General features: G+C 39.4%; 2 protein-coding genes across 3 annotated transcripts in view; both read left to right on the top strand.

Moving 5' to 3' along the window:
* Window positions 1–1,867: 1,867 nt before the first annotated feature.
* LOC147181049 (ETS domain-containing transcription factor ERF-like) lies at window positions 1,868–4,885 on the top strand. Its single transcript, XM_086057687.1, has 5 exons — window positions 1,868–1,920; window positions 2,081–2,132; window positions 3,241–3,472; window positions 4,137–4,251; window positions 4,432–4,885. Exons 1-5 carry the CDS (start codon window positions 1,879–1,881, stop codon window positions 4,615–4,617), a joined length of 627 nt encoding a protein of 208 aa, XP_085913813.1. The 5' UTR covers window positions 1,868–1,878; the 3' UTR covers window positions 4,618–4,885.
* A 262-nt stretch (window positions 4,886–5,147) lies between these two features.
* lig1 (ligase I, DNA, ATP-dependent) overlaps window positions 5,148–23,891 on the top strand; it is a 36,065-nt gene continuing 17,321 nt past the window's right edge. Inside the window, exons 1-17 of one of the 2 annotated variants that reach the window (XM_086057674.1) lie at window positions 5,148–5,315; window positions 5,750–5,818; window positions 7,250–7,512; window positions 9,382–9,531; window positions 10,467–10,622; window positions 10,691–10,784; window positions 10,866–10,952; window positions 11,302–11,358; window positions 11,720–11,778; window positions 12,020–12,133; window positions 13,310–13,476; window positions 14,790–14,866; window positions 14,959–15,050; window positions 17,234–17,333; window positions 18,346–18,431; window positions 20,143–20,258; window positions 23,474–23,569. In XM_086057674.1, coding sequence (XP_085913800.1) covers window positions 5,299–5,315; window positions 5,750–5,818; window positions 7,250–7,512; window positions 9,382–9,531; window positions 10,467–10,622; window positions 10,691–10,784; window positions 10,866–10,952; window positions 11,302–11,358; window positions 11,720–11,778; window positions 12,020–12,133; window positions 13,310–13,476; window positions 14,790–14,866; window positions 14,959–15,050; window positions 17,234–17,333; window positions 18,346–18,431; window positions 20,143–20,258; window positions 23,474–23,569 — 1,800 coding nt within the window. In that variant the 5' untranslated portion in view covers window positions 5,148–5,298. Of the gene's footprint in view, window positions 5,316–5,749; window positions 5,819–7,249; window positions 7,564–9,381; window positions 9,532–10,466; window positions 10,623–10,690; window positions 10,785–10,865; window positions 10,953–11,301; window positions 11,359–11,719; window positions 11,779–12,019; window positions 12,134–13,309; window positions 13,477–14,789; window positions 14,867–14,958; window positions 15,051–17,233; window positions 17,334–18,345; window positions 18,432–20,142; window positions 20,259–23,473; window positions 23,570–23,891 lie in introns of both variants that reach the window. The other variant, XM_086057667.1, reaches the window with a different exon arrangement.

Raw genomic sequence — 23,891 nt, 5'->3', positions numbered from 1 at the left:
AATAATTTTTATCGCACACACACAAAAAAATCTATCATTCATCCATCAAGGCCAAGTGTTGCCTTCAAGGACAGTCTGAAATAATCAGAGTTTTACGAGTGTTCCTAATAAGTGTTTAGTTGAATTGTCTCGTCATTTTCCCGATGAATAATACACTACAATTTACGTAAACATTCTAAATACAGTGGGAACCCCACATATTTGCGGTACGGCATTTGTGGATTCAACTATTGACAATTTTTTTGTTTGAAAACCTATCCTCCATTTTTCCGTGTATTTTGATTTTTCAAATCCTAGTGAAATGCATTAAATAGAATACAACTGTGAAATAAAACTCAAATACTACAAAATCTGCAAATTATTGATTTTCATTATAGTTGCCTGCGATTGGCTGGCAACAAATTCAGGGTGTACCCCACCTTCTGCCCAAAGCCGCCTGGGATAGGCTCCAGTGGCCCCCGCGACTCTTGTGAGGACAAGCAGTTAAGAAATGGATGGATTATAGTTGCCCTGAAAATAAAATCCCAAAGGAAATGTGATTAAAAAATAAATACAAAATTGATAAATGCCACATATAAGCGAGGGTTCAGCAAATGATGAGTGAGCCCCCAAACATTGGCAAGTAAATGAATCAGTGAATGCCGAAGCGCGGTCAACTGTAGTCATAGTAATGATGTCATGTCTATCAGGTAGACGTCTAGAAATGTGTGTGCGTGTATGTGCATGAAAGTGTGTTTGGTATCAGGCTTTTTTTTAGGGGGGGGGGGGGGGGTTGACCCCTGAGCTGCTAAAAGTCAATTAGCCACATCCATAATTGATGTGTGTCTGGCAGACTATTTGTGTTTACACTGGAATTAAAAGCCTCCGGTGTCAGCTATCCCATCTCAAAGATTTGACGAATATAAGCTTGCGTGTGTGTGTACTTGGTAATCTTTTGGATTGTGAGTATTGCCACGGGCAGTTTCTGTTTTGAAATTCCATTTAGTGTTTGATCTCTTCATTTGTTGCACGCCACTAAAACGATTCTTGTCAAATCACTTTGGTTCATTTTCCGCATCCAAGTCAGGTGTTGCCTTCAGGGGCAGTCTGAAATTAGAGCCATCAAGTGACTTATCGGATTTTGTTACCATGTTTTACAAATGTCAAAAAGTCAATTTATTTGAAAAACATTTTTATACTAGCATGCTGTATATGGAGCTATGACTAGCATGCTAATAGCTTAGCATAATATATATATATATATAAAGAAAGTTATGTAAAAAAACAAACTAAATCTAGTCACATTTTTCTGTTTTTATGTTAAAACTAAGATAACCCTCTGCTTATGTTAGCCAAAATGGTTGAAAAATAATCAAACCAATTCTTAATTTGCAATAAATAATCAACATGAAAGCAAAAGGCCGTTCATTCAACCATCCATGTTGAGTGTTACCTTCATGGAAAATCTGAAATCAAACTTTTTCTTTCTTTCATCTCTCCATCTATAGTAGCTCCTAGCAATACCCAAGTGATGCCTTCGGGGACAGTGCGGAATTGTAGTACAGCTATCGTTTATTCTTCTCACTGTCTGTCCTTCCATCCATCCCAAATGGTGCCTTCGGGAAACATCTGTAATCACAGTTTTTCCTCACACAATAAACAATCCATGCATCTTTTTAAATCAGGTGTTGCCTTTAGAGATAGAAATGACAACATATACTCACACAACTGTCTGTCTGTCCGTCTATCATCTATCAGTTCCTCTATCTCGATGTGGGATGGGTGAGGAGAACGGGTAAGGGGTGCGGCGGGGGTGCCTGTGGGTGTTCCAGGAGGAGATTTTAAGATTGAGCTGCGTCCATCCTTCAGTCTCGTCTCACTCGGAAAGCGGGCCACCTCATGCGTGTCATCTTCATCTTCATCTTACTCGTCTTCAACAAGGTAACTTGATTATCATTTATGTTTCTCATTCTCTGTCCTTTCAATCTCATTTTATTGTAAGGGGGGCATCAACGTGGTTTTATCCAGTACACTGGCAGCGTTGTTGAAAATAAAAAAAATACGACTACAGTTACATTAGTTGTTTTTTTTCCTTCCCCAGATGCAGTGCACATGCTCACTCGATTATTGTTCGTCCCCTTACTGGAGTAGAAGTAAGCGTGTGTTTGTGTAGTGACCATGGCTGGACTGGCCATCTGGTAATACAGGGCAGATGCCCGGTGGGCCGGCCCCTTTTGGGGCAGGTGCAGCGCTTTTTAATTAGTATTTTCCTACATTTAGAGGGACCAGTCTGTTAATCTATTTCGAATATACACTCTAAAAACAGTTGAGTCAAAAGTAACCCATTTATGGATCAAAAATGGACTGATCATCTTTATGGGTCAATTTGACCCAACTTTCCTGGTCACTTTCTGTTTTATACAAAATGACCCAATTTTTGGACCCAACAACTCTAAAATAGTTGGGTGAAAAGTAACCCAATTATGGAACAGAAATGGACCGATTCACTTTATGGGTCAATTTGACCCAACTTTCGGGGTCACTTTCTGTTTTATACAAAATGACCCAATATTTGAACCCAACAACTCTTGAAAACAGTTGGGTCAAAAGTAACCCAATTATGGATAAAAAAAAATGGGCCGATCCACTTTATGGGTCAATTTGACCCAACTTTCCGGGTTACTTTCTGTTTTATACAAAATGACCCAATTTTTTTAACCCAACAACTCTAAAAACAGTTGGGTCAAAAGTAACCCAATTATGGATCAAAAATAGACCGATCCACTTTCTGGGTCAATTTGACCCAACTTTCTGGGTCACTTCATGTTTTATACAAAATGACCCAATTTTTGGACCTACGTAAAGGATCTGACTAATATTTATGAGTTGTTTTACGTTGAAAAGACCCATTTCTTGACTCAAAGTTGGGTCAAATCAACCCAAGTAGAGGATCGGTCCATTTTTGACCCATAGTTGGGTTATTTTTGACCCAAATGTTTTTAGAGTGTAGATAGTAAACTGAAACCTCATCAATAAACATCAGTGGCAGTCCAGCCCTGGTAGCGACTAATGCACAACTTTGACTTAAGCACATAAATAGACATTTTTAAATAAGTTAGGTACAACTTCATGCCTGCAGTAAAAAAAAAAATAATTTCATTGTATCCTGTAGTGACACAATTTTGAAGAAAAAAAATAAAAAAGAGAGTATTTGTTGACACTGTCAGTTGTGGCAATGAAATTTGGCATCCTCCTGGGCAGCAGTGCTGTTCCCCGATTGGGCCTGCAAGTCAGCGTGGTCTCCGGGCTCGCGTCAGGTGCAGCTGTGGCACTTCCTGTTGGAGCTACTGGGAGGCGGCCAAGGTGATGCCATCGGCTGGGGGTGCGAGTGGGGCGAGTTTGTCATCCGCGACCCTGAGCGGCTGGCCCGGTTGTGGGGCGAGAGGAAGGGAAAGCCACACATGAACTATGACAAGCTGAGTCGGGCGCTAAGGTAACGCAACGACAGACCTTTTCAGAATTTTTGTGAACAATAGGCGCCAAAGTACTTCCGGGTGGCACAAAGGTAATTGGCTAACACTGACATGAGCAAAAAATAATGGCAAAAAGGATTATTATTATTATGAACAATTCAGCTAACAACAACAACAACAACAAAAGTCAGGAAAAGCCTACTAGAACAACTGAACTTCATTTGAGGTATTCACAAGCAGAAATGTTAGCTAACTTCTCTTTAATGAGTTTGAAGGTGATTATTTTATTGTAACAACAGCTTGTATCAGGTTATTTTTTACTTTCAACACCTGAAAATCTATATTTTTTAAGGGAAAAAAAGATGGAATTGTAAAAGTTATAGAGTTGGAAAACGTTTTTAAATGATTTATCTTGGTTTCATTTTCTTTAAATGTCACAAAAAACAACATTTAAAAGGGTGTGTCGACTTTTTATGTCCCTTTACTGTATTTATAAAATATTTGTTTATGTTGTCATAATAGCTAACAGCTTGCCTACTAGTGCGCACTGTCCAATTTTCCATTTAAGGGTTTGTTTACAAATGGCACCGTGGGAGTAAGCTCCGCCTTTTGCCACCCAGAAGTACGTGTGACGTCATGGCGAAAATGAATGACATCATCATGACTGTATGACGCCATATTTAGATATTACTACAACAAGCGCATCCTGCACAAGACCAAAGGCAAGCGATTCACGTACAAGTTCGACTTCAGCAAACTCATCCTGGTCAACTACCACTTGCCGCCATCTTGTCATCAGGTCTTCATTACATCATCTCATAAACACACACACACACACACACCCACACACACACTTAGAAGCCCAGACAACGCAAGTAAATATGTGCTATCAGAGCTGTATAGACTCTTTTTTTTTTTAAGTTATTCGCTGTATTGAGCGACTGATGCACAACGTTGCCTCCTTCCATCCATCTTCCAGATTCTCCAGAGCGGCCCTCACCTGCTCTTGCCACCATGCTGCCTTCCTCATCATCATCATCATCCTCATTCATTTGCCCCAGCACCGCCTCTTCTGCAGACCACCCCCTCGCAATTCATCACTTGGAGGGCCCACCTCAATGGTCTGAGGCTCGGGAAGCATACACCAGGAGAGGGAGGGCTTTGACACAAGCGGCACAAATTTGTCCCAAAATATTTTTTTAGATTTATTATCATATTCCTCCCATTAAGGAGATTGCACTAACAATGTGACCCGCTTGTGTGTTTGTGTGTGAGTCAGTATTCAAGCTATGCTATCTTGCTTTGTGTGTTTCGTTGTACTGTACTAAAATAAATAAGTAACGCGTTCCAACGATTTCTTTTTGTTTAGATTATAGATAGTTAAGAAAATGGATGGATGCTTTGCTTTTCAAATGTACCGCTCTGGGACGGCAGGGGACGCTTCCTTCCACATACCCGTTTTCTGAGTGGCAGAGATTCAGAGAAGACCTTGGGTCTGTTGTTTTTTTCCCCCGACATCGTAGAGCCACTAATTTTATGTATTAATAAGCTTACGAATTACTTGTTGTTTATGATTCATACTTATTAACGATTATTCAAAAAGTTTTAATAAGCATGCTGTGGTACAACCAAACGTCGACTTCTTTGAATTTCCTGCCCCTCAAAACCCTCGTACTTCTCACAGGCGATCTTTGGCGGAAGTAGCAATTTTGGCGCGGAATGTTGCAGTTGTTGTGAGTGGGCTCTGCAGCGCGGGAATCTGTCTCCTCATTTGTGAACATTTATGTTGTTTATTTAACCGTCTAACGTGTTGATTCGACGGCCAAGGGAAGAGCTTGTTGACAACATGCAGCGCAGCATTGCGTAAGTACTGACGAAATGTTCCCTTTGACTGCTACTAGCTTGTTTACCTGGGGAGGACAGTTAAATTTGCTCGGGGTTGCCTAACTTTTTAAATCAGCGATAATTAAGACATTTGAGTGTGATATAACATCTCTTTTTATTTAGTTGGAGGTTAATATGTTGTCTTTTGTGGTTTATTCTGCCTGTGGCGTAGTAGTAACGCGTCAAGCTAACGCCGCCTTTTTAAATGTGACGTCACATTAAACGCGGAAGTGTTACGGCTAACGCAAGGGACAAACCTCATGTAAACTAAAAAAACTGTTTGAAGTCATTAGTTTTAAAAAGCCATTTGTACGTCCTGTGTATTCTTGTGTTAGGTAGCTGCGTCATTATAATGGTATGTAATTATACTGTGTTGTTATAAACAAAAAATTGCGGATTTCTTCATTTTCTAGATCATTTTTCCAGCCCAAGACGAAGGGCAAGGATGTTCAGAAGAAAGCCAGTGACGAACAAGTGAAAAAGTAAGATTTTGTAATACTGTAATGTAAAGTACGGAAGCGTATTACATTCACTTCGAAAGAAAAACTCCTGTTTTTCTGACACATTTTTTGGGAGAGCTTAGTTTTTATTAATTCTGTTTTATTGAATATTTTTCTTCCCTGTTTTTTTTGTATTTTCTTTTCTGTTTTAAAAAAATATATATTTTCCTCTGTTTTTCAGAATATTTTTTCAGTTTTTCTGAGTAATTTTTCCCTGTTTTATAAAATAATTATTTTGTTGTTTTGCAGAATATATTTTTTAAAGGGGTTTTCTCTCAGAGATTAGAGAACAAACCACAACACAGTATACACATTCATTCCTTTATTGAGAGCCAGTAAGTAAACATGACCATCTTATTGCATATGGAGGTATGCGGGAAAGTGTCCGATTTTGCTATTAGCGAGTCTGCAACAAGTCACTTGGAGTTCAGAGGTAAACAATTTTTTTTTACTTAATTACTTAATCTTCTTCTGTTTTTTGAAAAAAAAATCTGTTTTTTTGAATAATTTTCCCAGTTTTTCCTGAATAACACCCCCCCCCCCCCCCCACACACACACACTGTTTTTCCTGAGTAAAAAAAAATGTTTCCCCGGTTTTATAAATACTTTTTTTCAGCCTGTTTTTCTGAATATTTTTTGACATAATTTTTTTTTCCAGTTAAACAGAATTTATTTTCTTCAGAAAAACAGAAAATATAAAAAGTACTCAAAAAACTCCCCCCAAAAAATGAGTCAGGAAAACAGGAGTTGTTTTCTTTTTTTCAAGTGAATGCAATACGCTTCTGTCGTAAAGCACATAAATATTGCTCTGACAAAAATGACTACTGTATTAAAAAAAAAAATCTAATCTACCCACACTTGTCCAACCATTAACATTTTAAAATTACTGTACTTTAAAAAAATAAATAAAAATCCTGACAAATGTATGCTCCAGTTTCTGAAAAAAGATAGGTGGGGGACCAACCGGCATCCAGGAATTGTTCAATAGAAAAATCAATCAATAATTCATATTTCATAACACATATTGCACTATGCACCCTCCAAGTTTTCTCTTATAACAATTACTGCGCTACTAGTCACTTTAAGAGGTATGACAATTACAACTCTACCCTCATTTGACGTAATGACTATTCTCACATGCCATGTCTTGTTTGTATTGATGTTTGTACTGCAATAGCAGTATGTGTTGACATACTTGGTCAATTAAGATAACGACCAATTCTATCACGTCCCCTGTAAATGTAATGAAAACGTCATCGGTTAAAATGAAGTTACCATAAATGTTGCCTAGGTTAAAGTAAAGTTCTCCAGAATTTTTCCCAGTGCTTTCAGGCCCGTTTCATCAAAATTGCACAGGATCAGAGCACCTATTGAGGTGAGGCTATAGTTATTAATGTGCTTGGTGTTTTCCAGGCCTATCAAAAGCCCGCTCAAGGCCCAAAACGGGGTCCACCAGGAGGACTCGCCCGTCAAGAAGGTTGCCAAACGCAGCCGACGGATTCTAGATAGTGACGATGACGACGACGACGAAGAAGGGAACTCCACCAAACAACAAGTCAAAGATGACGTCTTCAAGGCGGTGCCAACTCCTATGTCTCCGCCGCCGCCACCCCCAGCTCCTGCCACACCCGCCACGCCCTCCACCCCTGCCACTCCCGCCTCCTCCATGTCTCCAGGTACACCCAACTCTATTTCGTACTCTGGAGGCACCAGCAAGCGCAAGACAGGTAAGACTTAAGATGGAGCTAATGTAGTTAAAAACAAAATATTATCATTCTGTTATAGCATTGGATCAATTCTAATCTGACAGAAAAAAATGGAAATTCCTTACCCATGTATCCTAGTGGTTTTTTAATTTTGTTTAGGAAAGGAAAACTAAAATTACATAAATATAATTTAACACATTAAAAAAAATTCATTGACCTCTTAAGTGTGACTACTTTTGGATTAAAAAAAACCCAAAAATATATTGAATATTATAATATATCGAATTTATAAATATATTGAATTCATTTAGGGAGTAAATTATTTTAGAATGATGTAATGTTATAAAAAATATAACATTTATTAAGTTAAAAAAAAATCTTAACTCATTCATTGCCATTGAAGATTATAGAGGTAAAAAAATTCATGTAAACTATTTCTATTAGTTTAACTTTTTTTTTCAATTCATTTGATTTTTTTATGAAAACCTAGATTTTTTTTTACTGTACATTTATAACAGATATAAAATTAGTGATTAATGGTGAGTCAACTATTGAAGTCATGCGATTAATTACGATAAAAAAAATTAATCGTCTGACGCCCCTTATTTTTAATAATTTTTTTTTTTTTAATTAGGGGCGTCAGGCGATTTTTAAAACAAATTGTAATTAATCACATGACTTCACTAGTTAACTAAAGATTAATCACAAATTTTATATCTGCTCTAAATTTACAATCATTTTTTTCTAGGTTTTCATACTCTTGTTAGCAAAAGTGGGAAACATTTTAAACTAATAGAAATTGTTCAAATTAATTTTTGACGTTTATAGTCGTCAATGGCAGTGAATGAGTTAATTTACGTTTTTATTTATTTCGCTTCTTGATGCTTCTTGTGTGATGATGATGATGATGATGATGATGATGATGATGAAATCATCACGGAGAGTTCTTTCAAGTGCAATATTAGGAAGTAATGCTGCTTTTTCTTCTCCCCCGGTCTCTCATCGTTAAGGATGCTGAGTGTTCCCCAGCACATAAAGTAGAATCGTTAAGGGGCCCTAAGTGGAGCGTCTTGTATTTTTAATGGCGTGCAAAAATGAGGATTTTTTTCCTCCGTCGCCGCTTGATGCCCTCTTCAAGTGTGGCACGGAGCAAAAAACATTGTCATCGTTTAGAAGCGTGAATTTCTTTTCTTTAATAATGAGGCAACCCGCTCGGGTGCTTTGATGTTAGCCAAAATGAATCCATAGGAAGAGTGCCGATTGTATTTTAGATCGGGGCCATTACTCCCTATATGTAGATATCGGGACCCGTCTTCCATGGGGAGGCCCCAAATTTCTGCGAGGGGATGTATTGCAACATCATCTGTACACTCCGACATGCACTTGACATGTTGTTCAATTATGTGTCGGCACCGCCCAAACCTCCCTTGCTTCCTTCCCCTCAGTCGACACATTTTTTAAAATTAAAAGCAACTTCACCAAAATTGATTGTGTATTATAAATTTAAATTTTATAAAGAGAACTATAATTTGCTTCATGTGTACTAACTGAAAGTTTGAATAAAAAAACTAATCTGGATATATATATTTTTTTATACTAATGGCATACTGCACTAAACACTATGATTAACATTTAGAACAATTATTAAATTCAAAATATTTAACAAAATATGTTTGTTAAATTTTACAAATAATTGTAATAATTTTAATCATGAAAACACAATAAAGATAATTGTATTGATGAAAACATATTTAGGTCTGCATCCAAACAAAAAAAATTCTTCCAACCTTTTTTTAATTTTAATTTTAAATTTGTCCTCTTTTTGTATGACATCCACAGCGAGAAAAATGTTCCCCAAGAGGAAACTGCACGACAGCGGCAGCGACAGTCAAAAGGAGGACGAGGCCGTCAGTACGAATCCTGCGGTGGTAGTCGAGGTTCAGCAGAACAAACGAGCCCGCGTGGATGATGACGGCGATGACAAGACGGGTGAGTTCAGTCAACCACAGTGAAATACCACCAAAATACCGGAAAACCACTTGTCTTTTGGCAACATCTTGCGGACACGTAATTGGGGCAGGTGAAAGGGGAAGTGTTTTCCTAGCTATGTCGCCACCTGGTGGTATTGTATAGGTATTCAAAGTATAAATGGAAAAAGCAGACCTGTCCATTTTTCCTTATCCTTATTCCTTATCTACCTTCCTTGTCCATTGGCTATCATCACAGTCTGACCGGTAATGATTTTTTTTTTTAGGTAGATACCGATTCCGATATTTGTCAGAATAAAATTCTGATCATCAATTAATCGGCTGATTGATTTCTGGCCCTTTAACAATTACGGCAATAAAGGTATGAATTACAGATAGATTGAATGTTTTAAATGAGTTTGTCTTTTAGTATTTGCTTAATTTTACAACACAGAAAAAGATTGGCAGAAATCGTTTTTTTTTTGCAGATTTTTAATTGCTTTGGTTGATTGTCCTTATCGTTGTCTTATGTTGTAATGTGTTGTGTAAATTAAAAGGAAAAAAAATAATTGGCTGATTCTACCGATTATAAAAGGGTTAAGATCTCCCAATTAAATCGACCAGCCGATTAATCGGTTGGGCCCAAGTTAATCACACTTTCATCAACGTTTTCTGTACTAGCACTACAAAAATTGCACACACAAAAAAAAAGGTGTCAAAGTCTCACGGGATCCTCCAAAGTCTCGCGAGACTTTAAAGCAGGAAGTACATTAAAATGCCAGGAAGGAAATAAATAGGAGTCCCTAATGGATATCCGACCACTAACTCAAAGTTCTGTGAAGCGTTCAATGTTCTGTTGGCTGGGGGTCACGACCTCGCCGCCTCCCTCCATTTTCCCGGGAGGGGGCCGGGTCGCCCTCGCTCAACACGGCTGACGTGGCCTCGCTTTGTGCGCAGACGAGGTCTCCGAGGAAGAGAAAGACCAGGAGGCGGCGACGGAACAGGTCAAAGAACCAGAGAAAGCGGAGGAGGGAGAAAAAAAGCTCAAAGAAGAGAAGGACGACAAAGACACCAAAAAGGAAGTCACCAAAGCTCCGATGAGCAGCTTCTTTGGTCAGAACACATAAGAATGGCATTTAGATGTTTTTATCATGTTGCATTAAAACAATGTTTATTTTTAGCTCCCAGAAAGGCAACAGTGAAGACTGAGAAGAAGAGTGAAGGAGAGAAAAAGACACCGACTTCCTCAGCAGGGGAAGGCAAAAATACCAAAAGGTGGGCAAACAGGAAGTGATGGTTAACAGGAAGTAGATTTGATTATCATTTTTATTTTATTATTATTATTTTTTCCGACAGCGAGTCGGTGTCGACCGAGACGGACTACAACCCATCCAGGCCCAACTACCACCCGCTTGAACACGCCTGCTGGAAGGAGGGACAAAAGTTGGTCTTTAACTCACCCGCTCTTTACCGACATGTGAACTTTTTACTAACCCACTTACTACCCACCTGTCGACCACTTGCTGACAAATGAGTCCGCTTTTTACCCATGTATCCACTTTTAGTTGCCCACCATTTACTCACCCACCCATCTGGTGTCACCTCTTTTTACTCACTAGTTCTTTAGCCATCCACATGTAACTCACCCACTTTTTAACAATCCAATAATATAATAATATAATTGTGTATGCCCTTGTCCACACTGTAAAAAACACAGCGTGTATTTTTTAGAGTAAAACAATTATTTAACTTTTTAGCTAATGATGTCAATTCTAAACTTGTCTTCCACCAGAGTGCCTTACCTGGCAGTGGCTCGCACCTTTGAGAAGATCGAAGAGGACTCTGGCAGGTGAGAGAGCGCCACACGCTGGCAGGAGGACGTATATCAACGCACCTTACATGAACCTTTTTGTGTCCCAGTGCGAATGTTTAACACAAACTGTGCTAGTGTGTCCAGCCGTGCTTTTTCCTTTTTTAAAAGGAACTGACGAAAGCTGTGACTAATGTAGAAACTATGCATTGAAAAGGATTTGTAAGTGAAGCCTGCTGCCTTTCAACACATTGCAAAGCGCATTCATAGACGGGGGACGTTTTGACCGCTTTCCACGCGGGACTTAAAAACGCAGCAGACAGACAAATCTCGTTAGCCGCCTCGCTGCGTTCTAAGCCTCAAAGGTGTTTTTTTTCCCTCTGTCTGTTCTTCTACTCAGACTGAGGAACATCGAGACTCTGGCCAACCTGTTCCGCTCGGTGCTGCTGCTTTCTCCAGGTAAACGCCCGCTTTGTTGCAACGCTGCCGGCCGGCTGATGAATCTTCTTTTCATGTATGTTTGGATTTCTGTGTTTGTGTGGGGGCGAGATTGTCACACTGCATTAATGTGAAACACATATTGCGTAATGCGCAATCAATATTATAAACCTTCCATATGTCTGTCAACAAGCCAGTGGATGGGAAATCTTGTGGAAGATGTTTTCAAATCTTTATAATGTGTGTGTGTGTGTGTGTGTAGACGACCTGCTTTGCTGCGTTTACTTGTGTCTGAACCAGTTGGGCCCCGCCTACCTCGGCATGGAGCTTGGCATCGGGGAGACGGTGCTGATGAAAGCTGTTGCGCAGGCCACAGGTAACGCACACACACACACACACACACACACACACAAACACGTTTTATACATATACTCTCACACATATTTTCACATTCTCAAATACACATACACTCGCAGCCATTTTCACTCTCACTTTGCATTTTTGCAACTAATGCACAACCTTGACACGTGCACACACTCTCACTAACATTCTCACACTTTCCTACAATCGTACACTGACACATTCTTACATTACATTAACTCTCTCTCACACACAGACACAACATACACATAGTCTCTCTCCCTCACATGCCCACCCTTGACACACACCCACTCTCACACATATACACTCTCACCCTGGCACATTCTCACATGAACTCACACTCATGCGCTCTCTCACCGACACTCTCAGTCCAATACATATTCACACATCACTCTCATACATACATATTCTCACATTACTCTCACATTTTACACATACACGCACACATTCTTTCATAAACGCTCACTCTCTGACACTCACACATGCCCACCCTTGACGCGCATCCACTCTCACACTAAAATACTCGTACATACACTCACACGGCCATATTTTGACATGCACTCACACACAGGCACACTCTCACTGAACTCACACTCATACGCTCTCTCACACAAAAATACACTCTCAGTCCATACATACTCACACATCACTCTCATCCATACATATTCGCATATTACTCTCACATTTTTACACATACACGCACACATTCTTTCATAAATGCTCACCCTCTGACACACACACATAAACAAACACATTCTCTCACACTAACATACTCACTACACGCACTCACACACATGCATTCTCTCACCTACTCACAAAGCTCCATACACATGCACATTCACACTTCGCACACATCACATACATACTCTCTCACATAAACATATTCACCCACACGCACATGATTTCATAACACACACTCTTTTCTTTTACACACGCACCTTTATATACACATGCATGTACTTGACTCGCACACGTCACACTCTTAATTACACTCACACAACCACATACAGTGTGTTTCTTAACTCATACTCTCACTTACTTACTACACTAACACTCACGTTCACTCTCACACATACACATTCTCGCACACATACTATACACGCTTGACAATCACATACATGCAGACACACACGGACACGTTGTTTACCCGCCGCTCCTCTGTGGCTGCTAGGGCGCCAGCTGGACAAGGTCAAGGCCGAGGCCCAGGAGCGCGGGGACCTGGGTCTGGTGGCCGAGAGCTCCCGCAGTAACCAGCGCACCATGTTCAGGCCGGCCAGCCTGACTGTGGGCGGCGTCTTCAAGAAGCTGAAGGAGATCGCAAGCATGAGCGGCAACTCGGTGAGATGCCAAAGATAGCTTAGCTTTAGCTTAAGCATACATGTTGGAAAAATGCTATTAACTCATTTGCAAATACGCATTGATACATTCTATTTTAAATATTACCGTGCTCCCAAAGACGTATTTATACGTTTTTATGCTAGAACATTCAGAAGGCTTTGATGCAGCCTCTGAACTGAAGAGAATGCTTGAAACAATGGTAGTTATTACAAAAACGGCCAGCAGGTGGCAGCAGAGTATAAGAGATCAACCAGGGCCATATTGCAATAAGCAGTGTTTTATACAGATTTGTGAATAATGATGATACTTAGCTCTAATGCTAATGGCTGCGAACCGGAAACAGATACAAATATACTTGTTTTTCCTGATGAAAGAAGATAATCGAATCTTTCTTTTGGTAGGTTCCATGTTTTTATTGCAGTAGAACACAATATTTTGTGGGCCTTGCAAAATCAGTCAAAATCCAGTAAAACAGTCGGCACGAAGGGGGTTGCTTCAATAAAAATGGCTGGGAGTGAAAGAGTTAAAAAGCCTGTTTTTCTTTTTTTACATTTTCTTGGTCTTGGTGCAAAAGTTGCACATCAGTCACTACAGTAGTCTGTTGAAAATATCAGTTCATCCATCCACATGATGTCAAAGTTGCCCATGTGCTGCCATGCCAGACAGCTATTCAAAAAAGTGTCCCCCCCCCCCCCCCCCTCTATCCATCTTTGGAGTTTTGATTCCCAAGTTGCACATCAGACATTACAGTAATGAGAGAAACTTTCTGTCAGCATCTTGAGTTTGAGGACTTTTTTCATATAGGATAAAGGCCTTTTTAGTAGTTGCCCGCTGTAGTGACATTTTAACTTTATAACTCATGCATACGGAAGAAAACCTTTTTTTTAAGCTATCACATGTAGTGTCAGATGCACAAATTTGACACTAACATGTACTCACATCGAAGATTTCTCTGTAATGCTCTCTGCTGTAGTGACAGTTGCATGTTGTTGACATCAAGGCTCACGAATATCGAGGAAAATGGCTATGAATAGCTGTCCACTGTAGTGACTGATGAGCAAGGCTTGGCTTCAATGTTCATAGAAGAAAATAGTTTCTTTGAATAGCTGTTTGATGCCGTGACTGATGCGCACCGTTTGAAATCAAGCCCCATGCGACAAACGTTTTTTAGTAGTAAACGTACCCTCCAGCAATAAGCGCCCTCTCCTCGTCTTCTCGGTGGAGTTTGCTCCTTTCCTTTGACCTCAAGTCTTTGCTGCTTGTCTCCTGGCTCGTCCCTGAATCTCAACATCGTCCCTCTCCCGCCGCCGCAGGCCATGAATAAGAAGATCGACATCATCAAAGGACTCTTTGTGGCCTGCCGCTTCTCCGAGGCCCGCTACATCGTCAGGTAACGGGAGCGTCGCCAGTTGAGCCCAGCCCGATTCGCCCAGTCCGGACTGACTGACTGATGAATTGATTGATCGTTTGATTGATTGACAGGTCGCTAGCCGGGAAGCTGCGGATCGGACTGGCCGAGCAGAGCGTCCTGTCGGCGTTGAGTCAAGCTGTGTGCCTCACGACACCTCAAAAAGGTATCTTTTCTGGTCTGCATTTGTCAGCTACTCATTCGCTGAACTTCCGCCAACCATCTTTGTTTTGAGGACTTTTTTTTTTTGCAATTACGATGCCTAACCAGTGGGTAGGAGCGTATGAGATGACTTTAAATTCGGGGGATTGAATATTTATAGAAATATTTTATTTTTTTAATTGTTGCTCACAGTAGTGACTGATGCCAGATGATGATTTTGACATTAACTCATTCTAACCCAAATATTTTTTTCGTATAAATACGTTTTTAATAATTTGTCCTTCATTCCCAAAAACGTAACTATACGTTTTTATGTTTTTTATTATTATTATTTTTATGCTAGAGCATACAGAAGGCTTTGATGCAGCTTCTGACCTGAAGTGGTCGCTTAAAGCAATAGTAGTTATTACAAAAAACGGCCAGCAGGTGGCAGCAGAGTATAAGAGATCAGCCAGGGCCATGTTGCAAAAAGCTCTTTTTGACAGTGTTTTCAACTGGTTTGTGAATAATGATGAAAATTCGAATGGAGTTGCTTCAATGAAAATAGCTGGGAGTGAATGAGTTAAGAATAAAGCTTTTAGAAGAAAACACTCTCCTGTAGTGACAGATACATAACTGTAATTTCAACACTTTTGAATATAGAATAAAAACGCCCAATGTTTTTAAATAGCTGTCCACTGTTGTGACTAATTCACAACTTGCACATCAATGATGTATCTAGAAGAAACCTACTTCTGTAATCGTTCTTTCCACTTCAGCAAACATATTTTGCTTTTTTTTCTTAAGCTTGTGTAAGAATTTCTCTATCAACGAGTGTGATGTCAGGACGTCTTTTTGGAGAAGTCATCCGGAGAGTCGTCCCCCTTATCGGTGGATGAAACACGAGTTCCATTTTCCTCTCGGCTGCTCCACTTAACACACTTTTTCTTTTTTTGGGTCGAATTGTGTTACCCACACGCCATTTAAATAATGCAGCCTCCGAGGTCGCAAAGGGGCCATGTCTTATTTATAGAACGCTCATTAAAGGTGTTTAAATATCCTTTACAAGAGTCACTGAAGAATTTTATAACATCCCATCTTCCTGCTTCTAGGTTCCCGAAAAACTCAAGAACGTGATATGATTAGGAATCAACCCACTTTTTTTCTTCTTCTTTTAACTCGTTGCTGACGTTCCTGACGGGCTTCACCTTCTCACCAGATGCTATCACACACTCACACACACACACACACACACATGCACAGCCAATTAACTTGTTTTAACGCCAAGCGAATTAGCATTCAGAGCTCATTCGCCAACGCTTTAATAAGAGCCAATTAGACCCCGGGCTCAGTGGGTACATTTGCATTGATCTGCAGCCCGCGCCGGAAATGTTGCGCTTAATATTTGATACCTATTTGTTTATTTTCCAACTGAAGAGTTATCTAATCAGGCAGCCACGGCGTGGTACAATATGCTTTGGAATAGCCTGCAATTAAAGCTGGTGCTGTTCCACCCCTGTCCCGCCGGGGGCGCTAATGCGCCTTAGAATCTGTTTCCCAATTTTAATCAAGATAGCGAGCTGGAAAAAAAACATCAAAAATTAAAGGCGCATTGATTGAAGATCTGTTTAATATCTAAGTCTTGAGTTGTGCATCATTTACTGCAGTGGATAGATAGCCCTCTTTTTTTTCTTTTTTTTTTTTGGGAGCTTACAATAGGTGGCATTATATGGGATCACACACCAGTTTCTAAAGTAGTGACTCATGCGGAACTTTGACATTAAGACTCCTGTATATACCGTAGATGAAAACTGAATGTTTGAATAGGTGACCACTGAAGTCACCGATGCATAACATTGAAATCAAGTTCTATTGGAAGAAAACCGCTTAAAAAAAAAGAAGATATTCCACTCTAGTGACTGACTGACTCAAGACTTGAGCACATAGGGAAAAAAAACGTTTTTTAGTAATTGTCCACTTTTTGCCAGTTTCCCGTACGTGTCTGCTAATAAAATCCCTGTGTGGTGCTGCGAGGTGGCTCGTTACACCACAAATGGACCCCTCAGTTCTTGTAAACAGAACCTTGGGCCAGCAATAAAAGGACCACTGATGCGACCCTTGTGTGTTATAGATTCTGCCAACCGTGGCGACACATAATAAGCATATTTGGCTCACAAAATGGATGCCGGGTGATGTGTTTTGTTCCAGGTGCCACCCTCGCCGTGATGGACGCCGGGAAAGGGATGACCACTGAGAGCAGGCGTGCGTGGATAGAAGAGAAGAGTCTTCTTCTGAAGCAGACTTACTGGTAAGGACAGCTGATTATGTTTGTGGTTTAGTTTTTTCCTCTTCCTTCCTTTTGACAATTAAAAGTGATTTTTTTTAACTTCTTGAATAAAAGTGGCACCATATCTTGTCATGTAGTCTTTTTTAAAAATAGCAGTAACTATTAAACGTTAAACAACTGCTACTTTAACATACAGAACATCAACACATGCACAACAAACAAAAATATGTTAATATTTTGATGGTATTTGAGCAATATTCATATTTTTTTCTAGTAAGGTACAGTTTTATTTTATCACAAGAAAGAACAAAATCTTCATTATGTTTTACCTCAATCCTGTTATGGCCACAAATTTTCCATGTGAAATATTTTTTTTAAACTCATTTGCTCCCAAAAACGTATACAAATGTTCTATTTCAAATATTGCCTTGGTCCCAAAAGCTTATTTATATGTTTTTAATGTTGTTTTTTTATGCTAGAGCAGCCTCTGACCTGAAGAGGTCACTTGATGGTAATTATTAAAAAAAAAAAAAACGGCTAGCAGGTGACAGCAGAGTATAAGAGATCAACCAATGCCATGTTGCAACAAGCTCTTTTCCCCAGTGTTTTGAACAGGTTTGTAAATAATGATGAAACTTTGCTATATTCTAATGCTAATTGCTGCCAAACGGAAACAGATACAAATAAAGAGACTCTAATCTTTCTTTTGGTAAGTTTTTATAACAATAGAACACAATATTCTGTTGGCCTTTCAAAATCAAAATAATATAAAAATCACAAAAACTACTATTTACTCATTTTACTTTGTTCTTGCGATACTGTCTCTTGTTAAATTGTGAAACTTATATAAAAATAATAATAATACACAAATAAAGTTGTGAGTATATGGTATCAACCCTTGAAAACAAAAAATCTGTAAAATTGCATGGCTCTAATGATGAAGCGCAATATAGTGGGGGGAATGCTGTATTTTGAACATTCTTATGTGTTTATCACTCCGCAATCCCCACCTTTCTCTTGTGCCCATGTCCAGCGAGATGCCCAACTACGACATCCTCATCCCTGTCCTACTTAAAGAAGGCATCGACCAGCTGCCCAATCACTGCAAGCTCACCCCAGGTACACAACCAATCGGGAGGCTGCAAAGATAATGCAAAGTTTATTGAACTGTTTGCTGGAGGCCAACTGATAATGATAAACAATTAATCCTGATTACATTACCTGATAGGTAACTGCAATGTAAAATAACCTGTAAGTGGTAGTTATTGATCTTAGAGAAGACAGTTTGGTCTGAAGCAGCCATCTTAGGGTCATTTTGGGGTCCTTCAAAGACAAAATTGTCTTTGGAGGCAGTTTTATCCAAAAGCAATAAAGCATATAATTTAATAGCAGGGTCTATTGTGAGTAGACCCACAAAAAAAAGCCAAGGAAGCCATGGCCAAAAACACGCAGGAAGTCTGCCATTTTTTTTCAAAGCGGCCATATTTTGGACATTCTAGGGGTTCGTCAAAGATGAACTCTTCCCTTAACGCACTTTCACTTTGCAAGATGAACTGTAAAACTATGTTGATGAGTAGACCCACAAAAAAGTCTAGGAGGTAATGCCCAAAAAGACTCAGGAAGGCAGCCATTTTGTTTCGAATAGTAAATTTTTGTCATTTTTTTACATTTATCGGGGTCCTTCAAAGACAAACTCCACTTTGGAAGTAATTTCACCTAGCAGCAGGAAATGTAATAGTAATGTCGAACATGAGTAGACCCACCAAAAAGTCTTTAAGAACCTATGTAAAAAAAAAAAAAACAGAAGAAGGTAGCCATTATGTTTTGAAGCATCCACTTTAGCTATTTCGACCATTTCTAGGGTCCATTCTCAAACCATACTCAAAACCAGTTTCATATAAGAAAATCTAATTTAATAATGTCAATCATGAGGCGACCCACCAAAAAAAATCCTCAGAACCGATGCCTGAAAACACACCGAAAGTTTGCCATTATGTTTCAAAGCGGCCACTTAAGTGTCATTTGGGCCACACCTAGAGGTCCTTATATAGCCATACTCAAACCAGCTCTGTCATTAGTAGACCCACAAAAAAGTCTCAAGAACCCTTGCCCGAAAAGACACAGGAAGTCAGCCATTATGTTTCGAATGGTCAATTTTTGTGTCATTTTTTAAACATTTTTCGGGGTCTTTCAAAGACAAACTTCACTTTGGAGGCAATTTCAGCTAGCAGCATGAAATTTAATAGTGATATCGAAAATGAGTAGACACACCAAAAAGTCCTAAGAATCCATGCCCCCCCCCCCCCAAAAAAAACACAGGAAGGTAGCCATTTTGTTTCAAATCGTCCACTTGAGCTATTTTGGCCATTTCTAGGGTCCATTCTCAAACCATACTCAAAAGGAGTTTCATATAAGAAGATAAAATTTAATAATGTCAATCATGAGTCAACCCACAAAAAAAAAGATCTGAACCGATACCTGAAAACACAGTAAGTTTGCCATTGTGTTTCAAAGCGGCCATTTTAGAGTAATTTTGGCCGCTTCCTTATATAGGGTTATATAGGGTTCCTTATATAGCCATACTCAAAACGCATAATTTTTTTTTATATTTTCATGAGTAGACCCACAAAAAAGTCTCATGAAGCCATGCCCAAAAAGACACAGGAGGTCTTTCATTTTGTTTCAAAGTGGCCATTTTATCTTATATAGTTATTCTCCTCTTTTCCATGAGGTCCTTCAAAGATGAATTCTTATTGAAAGTGCGTATGAACTCTTTCCCGTCCTCCTCCTTTCCTCCTCCATCTCCCCACCCTCTACCCCCGTGTGGCAGGTATACCCCTAAGGCCTATGCTGGCACACCCCACTAAGGGAGTTGGGGAGGTGATGAAACGCTTTGACGAGGCTGCGTTCACCTGCGAGTATAAATATGACGGCGAGCGTGCGCAGGTGAGTTTCATTTGTGTGAGCGCGAAGTGGTCGGCACAAACACACAAACACGCACACACACACACTCAAGTGTTCACTGGAGTGGGATGTTCCTCTATTGTGCACCTATTCTTTCAAGATAAACATTAGCGCCGCTGTTCCCTTGGGCCTGCTGGCAGAAAAAGCGCGGAGCTTCTAAAGGGAGGATGATGAAGAGTATTTTTCTTTTGGTGTGTGTGTTGAAGAAAGGGGGCGAGAGAGAGAGACGTAAGAGGGGAAGAAGCAAACATGTAAGACACAGCAGGAGGCGTCCGCATAAAGAGACGCAGATTGTAATGCAAACCCATCCAGCTTGCAGCGTTAATTCCGGACAGTCATGCCTATAAAAGAGCCTTTGAACGGGGCTCCTTCCAAATAAGAAGGCGGCTCAGTGTCTTCTGCAGTTGTTATTTCACGCCACGGCCAGCAGGGGAACTCATGATCCACCGTATATCCAGTTTCTCCCACTCTTGCACTCGCTCACTTTTGTGTCTAATGTGTGCGGTGAATAACAACAACAGTAGCCACCCATCAAATCATTCAAGTGAGTGATTGTGTGCATATTTGGTGGGTTCATTCGTCAAAGTCCACGCTCATTGATCAGCGCGGAAGGAGAAAAGGGCAGTAATTGAGACGCGGAGTCGACATCTGTAGCGTCGGTCAGTGTTGACGCATCTGTCGCGAGGATTGATGAGTGCGCTATCAACCGATGATGGCTTTTAGCTCGCACACACCTACTCAAACATACTTTGAGGTTTATTATTTATTAATACATAATGTTGTTTTTAATTATGAATAAGTTATTTTTTAATTTGTTTGTATTCACTTTTAGCAATTTTATTGAATACCTTATTTTTTAAATGAAGTATAATTAAAAAAAATTTTTAAATCTTTTTATTAATTTTATACATTGCAGTTAGTAGATTTATTTTTCAAATTAAAAGTATTAATAGAAATATTTATGTTTACATCCATCTGTAGTGTTCAATAAAATGAATGCATTATTGATTTTTTAATTTAATAAAATTAATTAAAAAATGTTTTTAAAGTACAGTATTTTATCAGTTTGTTTACTCATTTGTATTAATCTATTATTCAAAAATATATTACAGCATGTGTACTTGGTACTTACTGTCAGTGTTTAGTGATTTAATAATTTTAATTGGTACATGAAAATATGAACAAATGATAGTGTTATGTATGATAAAATCTAATATAGAGTGGACCCATGCGTACTAAAACTATTTTTCAAATATATTTATTGGTGGTATGTACCTGCTTCCAGATATTTGGGTGGTTTTTTTCCTTTTCTTTCTTTCCCAATGGAATTATAATTGCCATCAGTTATTCATGAAATAGGTGTCCACTGTTATTTTAATTGAATTTGTTTATTAAATCTACACTATGTTTTACTCCATTTAGAATACATGTATTCAGTTCATCACTAGAGTACATGACATCATTTAGTTTTTTAAATGTAGCATTCATATGTATGATTCTTGATTATTATTCATATTAATGAATAGATAATATAGTAGCGGGTTGAAAAGACAGCAAGTTTTTGGCTAATGATCTCAGAGGGGGTGGGGATTGGACAAAATGTCACATCCCAATTGTATTGTTATCTCTCACGGTACAGTATCCAGTATTTGTTTCCACTGGAGCGACCACTACTCACAACAATGGCACAGCAGTAGCTGTGTCTTTTGTGTCGACTTTTTATGTAGCGCACACACCAGCTCCAGATTGTTTCTACTTGCACGCCTCTTGAGCAGATCAGCCGCCGCTACGGATGCCAGCATGTGGCCAAAACAAAAAAACGTCAAATCTCGTAGCAATTAGGCTCCTCTCTCGGCACAGGAGAGCGAGGGAAAACAGACGGCCCGAAGCCGGCAAATGAGCTGAAGCGTCTTTTGGACGAGACGAGTTTAAATGTCTGGATTGTTTGAGGCATTTTGCATCCCCGGCAGCATCTGTTGCGACGGCGCCTTTCGTCTGCCGTCGTTTTGTTCCAGAGCTAAGCGGCAGTTTGACGTCTCGGGCACATTTGTTTAGAGCGGCGCGTAAGCAAATCGCCATCTGAGTGACAGCGTTGACAAATGGAACATGGGTGCAAATTTCGGAGAGATCTAATTCAGTGATGTAGCTAGCGCATCACAAGAAAATGTTTGCTGAAATATTAACCTGTGCCTTGGAAGTTATGTTTATGTCTAAATGTAATTGCTTCTGTACTTTTTGATATTGTAACGTAGCCTTTCAGTCATGGAAATGTGTTTGCATCCCTTCAAACTTTGACGCAAATTTATTCGCTGCCACAGTTGACACACATTAATAAGCACATTTATTCAAGAGATGCCTGACGGAACAGCCGGTTACACTCTCATTCACTGACACCCACATCACTCACCAGATCATTTTTAATAACCAGCCTTTCATTTTCGATATATTTCTATAGCGCTTTGGTTAGCAAGCAGAGAAATTGCAAACTTTTAACCACTTGATCAATTCATGTTAACCTTTATCCCCATTTTGGCTGTTAATGTGTTTGTGAGGTTGTTTTACGTGAGTGTCATAATTGTTTAAGCCTTGGTAGAGGTCTGTTCTTTGAAATGTCTGCATCCTGATCATTTAACTCATTCACTCCCAGACATTTTCACAGAAGCAATCCCCTTCACTCCCGACTGGATTTTGACAGATTTTAAAAGGCCCACAGAATGTTGTTTTCTATTGCTATAAAAACATCCCAAAAAAGATGAGTCTCTTCTTTCATCAGGAAAAAAAGTATATTTCTATCTGTTTCCTTTTTGCAGCAATTAGCATTAGAATATAGCTAAGTTTCATCATTATTCACAAATCTATTTCCAAATGTGAGTAATGAGCTCTTTTTTTTAACATGGCCCCTGGTTGATCTCTTTTGCTCTGCTGCCACCTGCTGGCCGTTTGTGTAAGAACTACCATTTCTTCAACCGCTCTTTGCAGTTGAGAGATTTGCATACACCCCCCCCCCCCTTACACACACACACACACACACAAAATGTTTTTGGGGACACTTAAAACATATAAAATAGAACGTATTTATACATTTTTGGGAGCAAATGAGTTAATTGAAGTCGCGTCAAAAATGTTCAATTTTAACCACTTTATTAAGTCACTGTGGGTGTTAATCCATGTTTTGACTTGTTTTTTTTGTCCGGCAGATTCACATCCTGGAGAGTGGCGAGGTTCGGATATTCAGCCGGAACCAGGAGGATAACACCAGCAAGTACCCTGACATCATCTCTCGTATCCCCAAGGTAAAACACTATCAAAATGTTAGCAATGCGCTAATTAGGTGACACATGGCTCCATTCACGTGACACCCGTTCACTTTGTTGTGATATTTAGACTTGGGCGGCCAACCGATAAAGATTTTTTTTAGACTGATGCCATTATTTGGCAGAATTAAATTCTGATAACTGATTAATCATCTTATTAATTAAAAAATATATACAACAATGTCTTTTTTGGTCCCAACCTTTACAACAATAAAGATTTGAATTGCAGGCAGAACATCTAACTGTTCTACAATCGTCCTTTCGTATTTTGCATTACACGTACGTTATCGCTGCCTTAATT

This window comes from Leptonotus elevatus, chromosome 1, assembly GCF_054856555.1.
Source record: "Leptonotus elevatus isolate MCC_2025b chromosome 1, RoL_Lele_1.0, whole genome shotgun sequence".
NCBI classification, from domain to species: domain Eukaryota; kingdom Metazoa; phylum Chordata; class Actinopteri; order Syngnathiformes; family Syngnathidae; genus Leptonotus; species Leptonotus elevatus.
The sequence above is the reverse complement of the archived record's forward strand: the minus strand, read 5'-3'. Positions and strand labels throughout refer to the sequence as shown.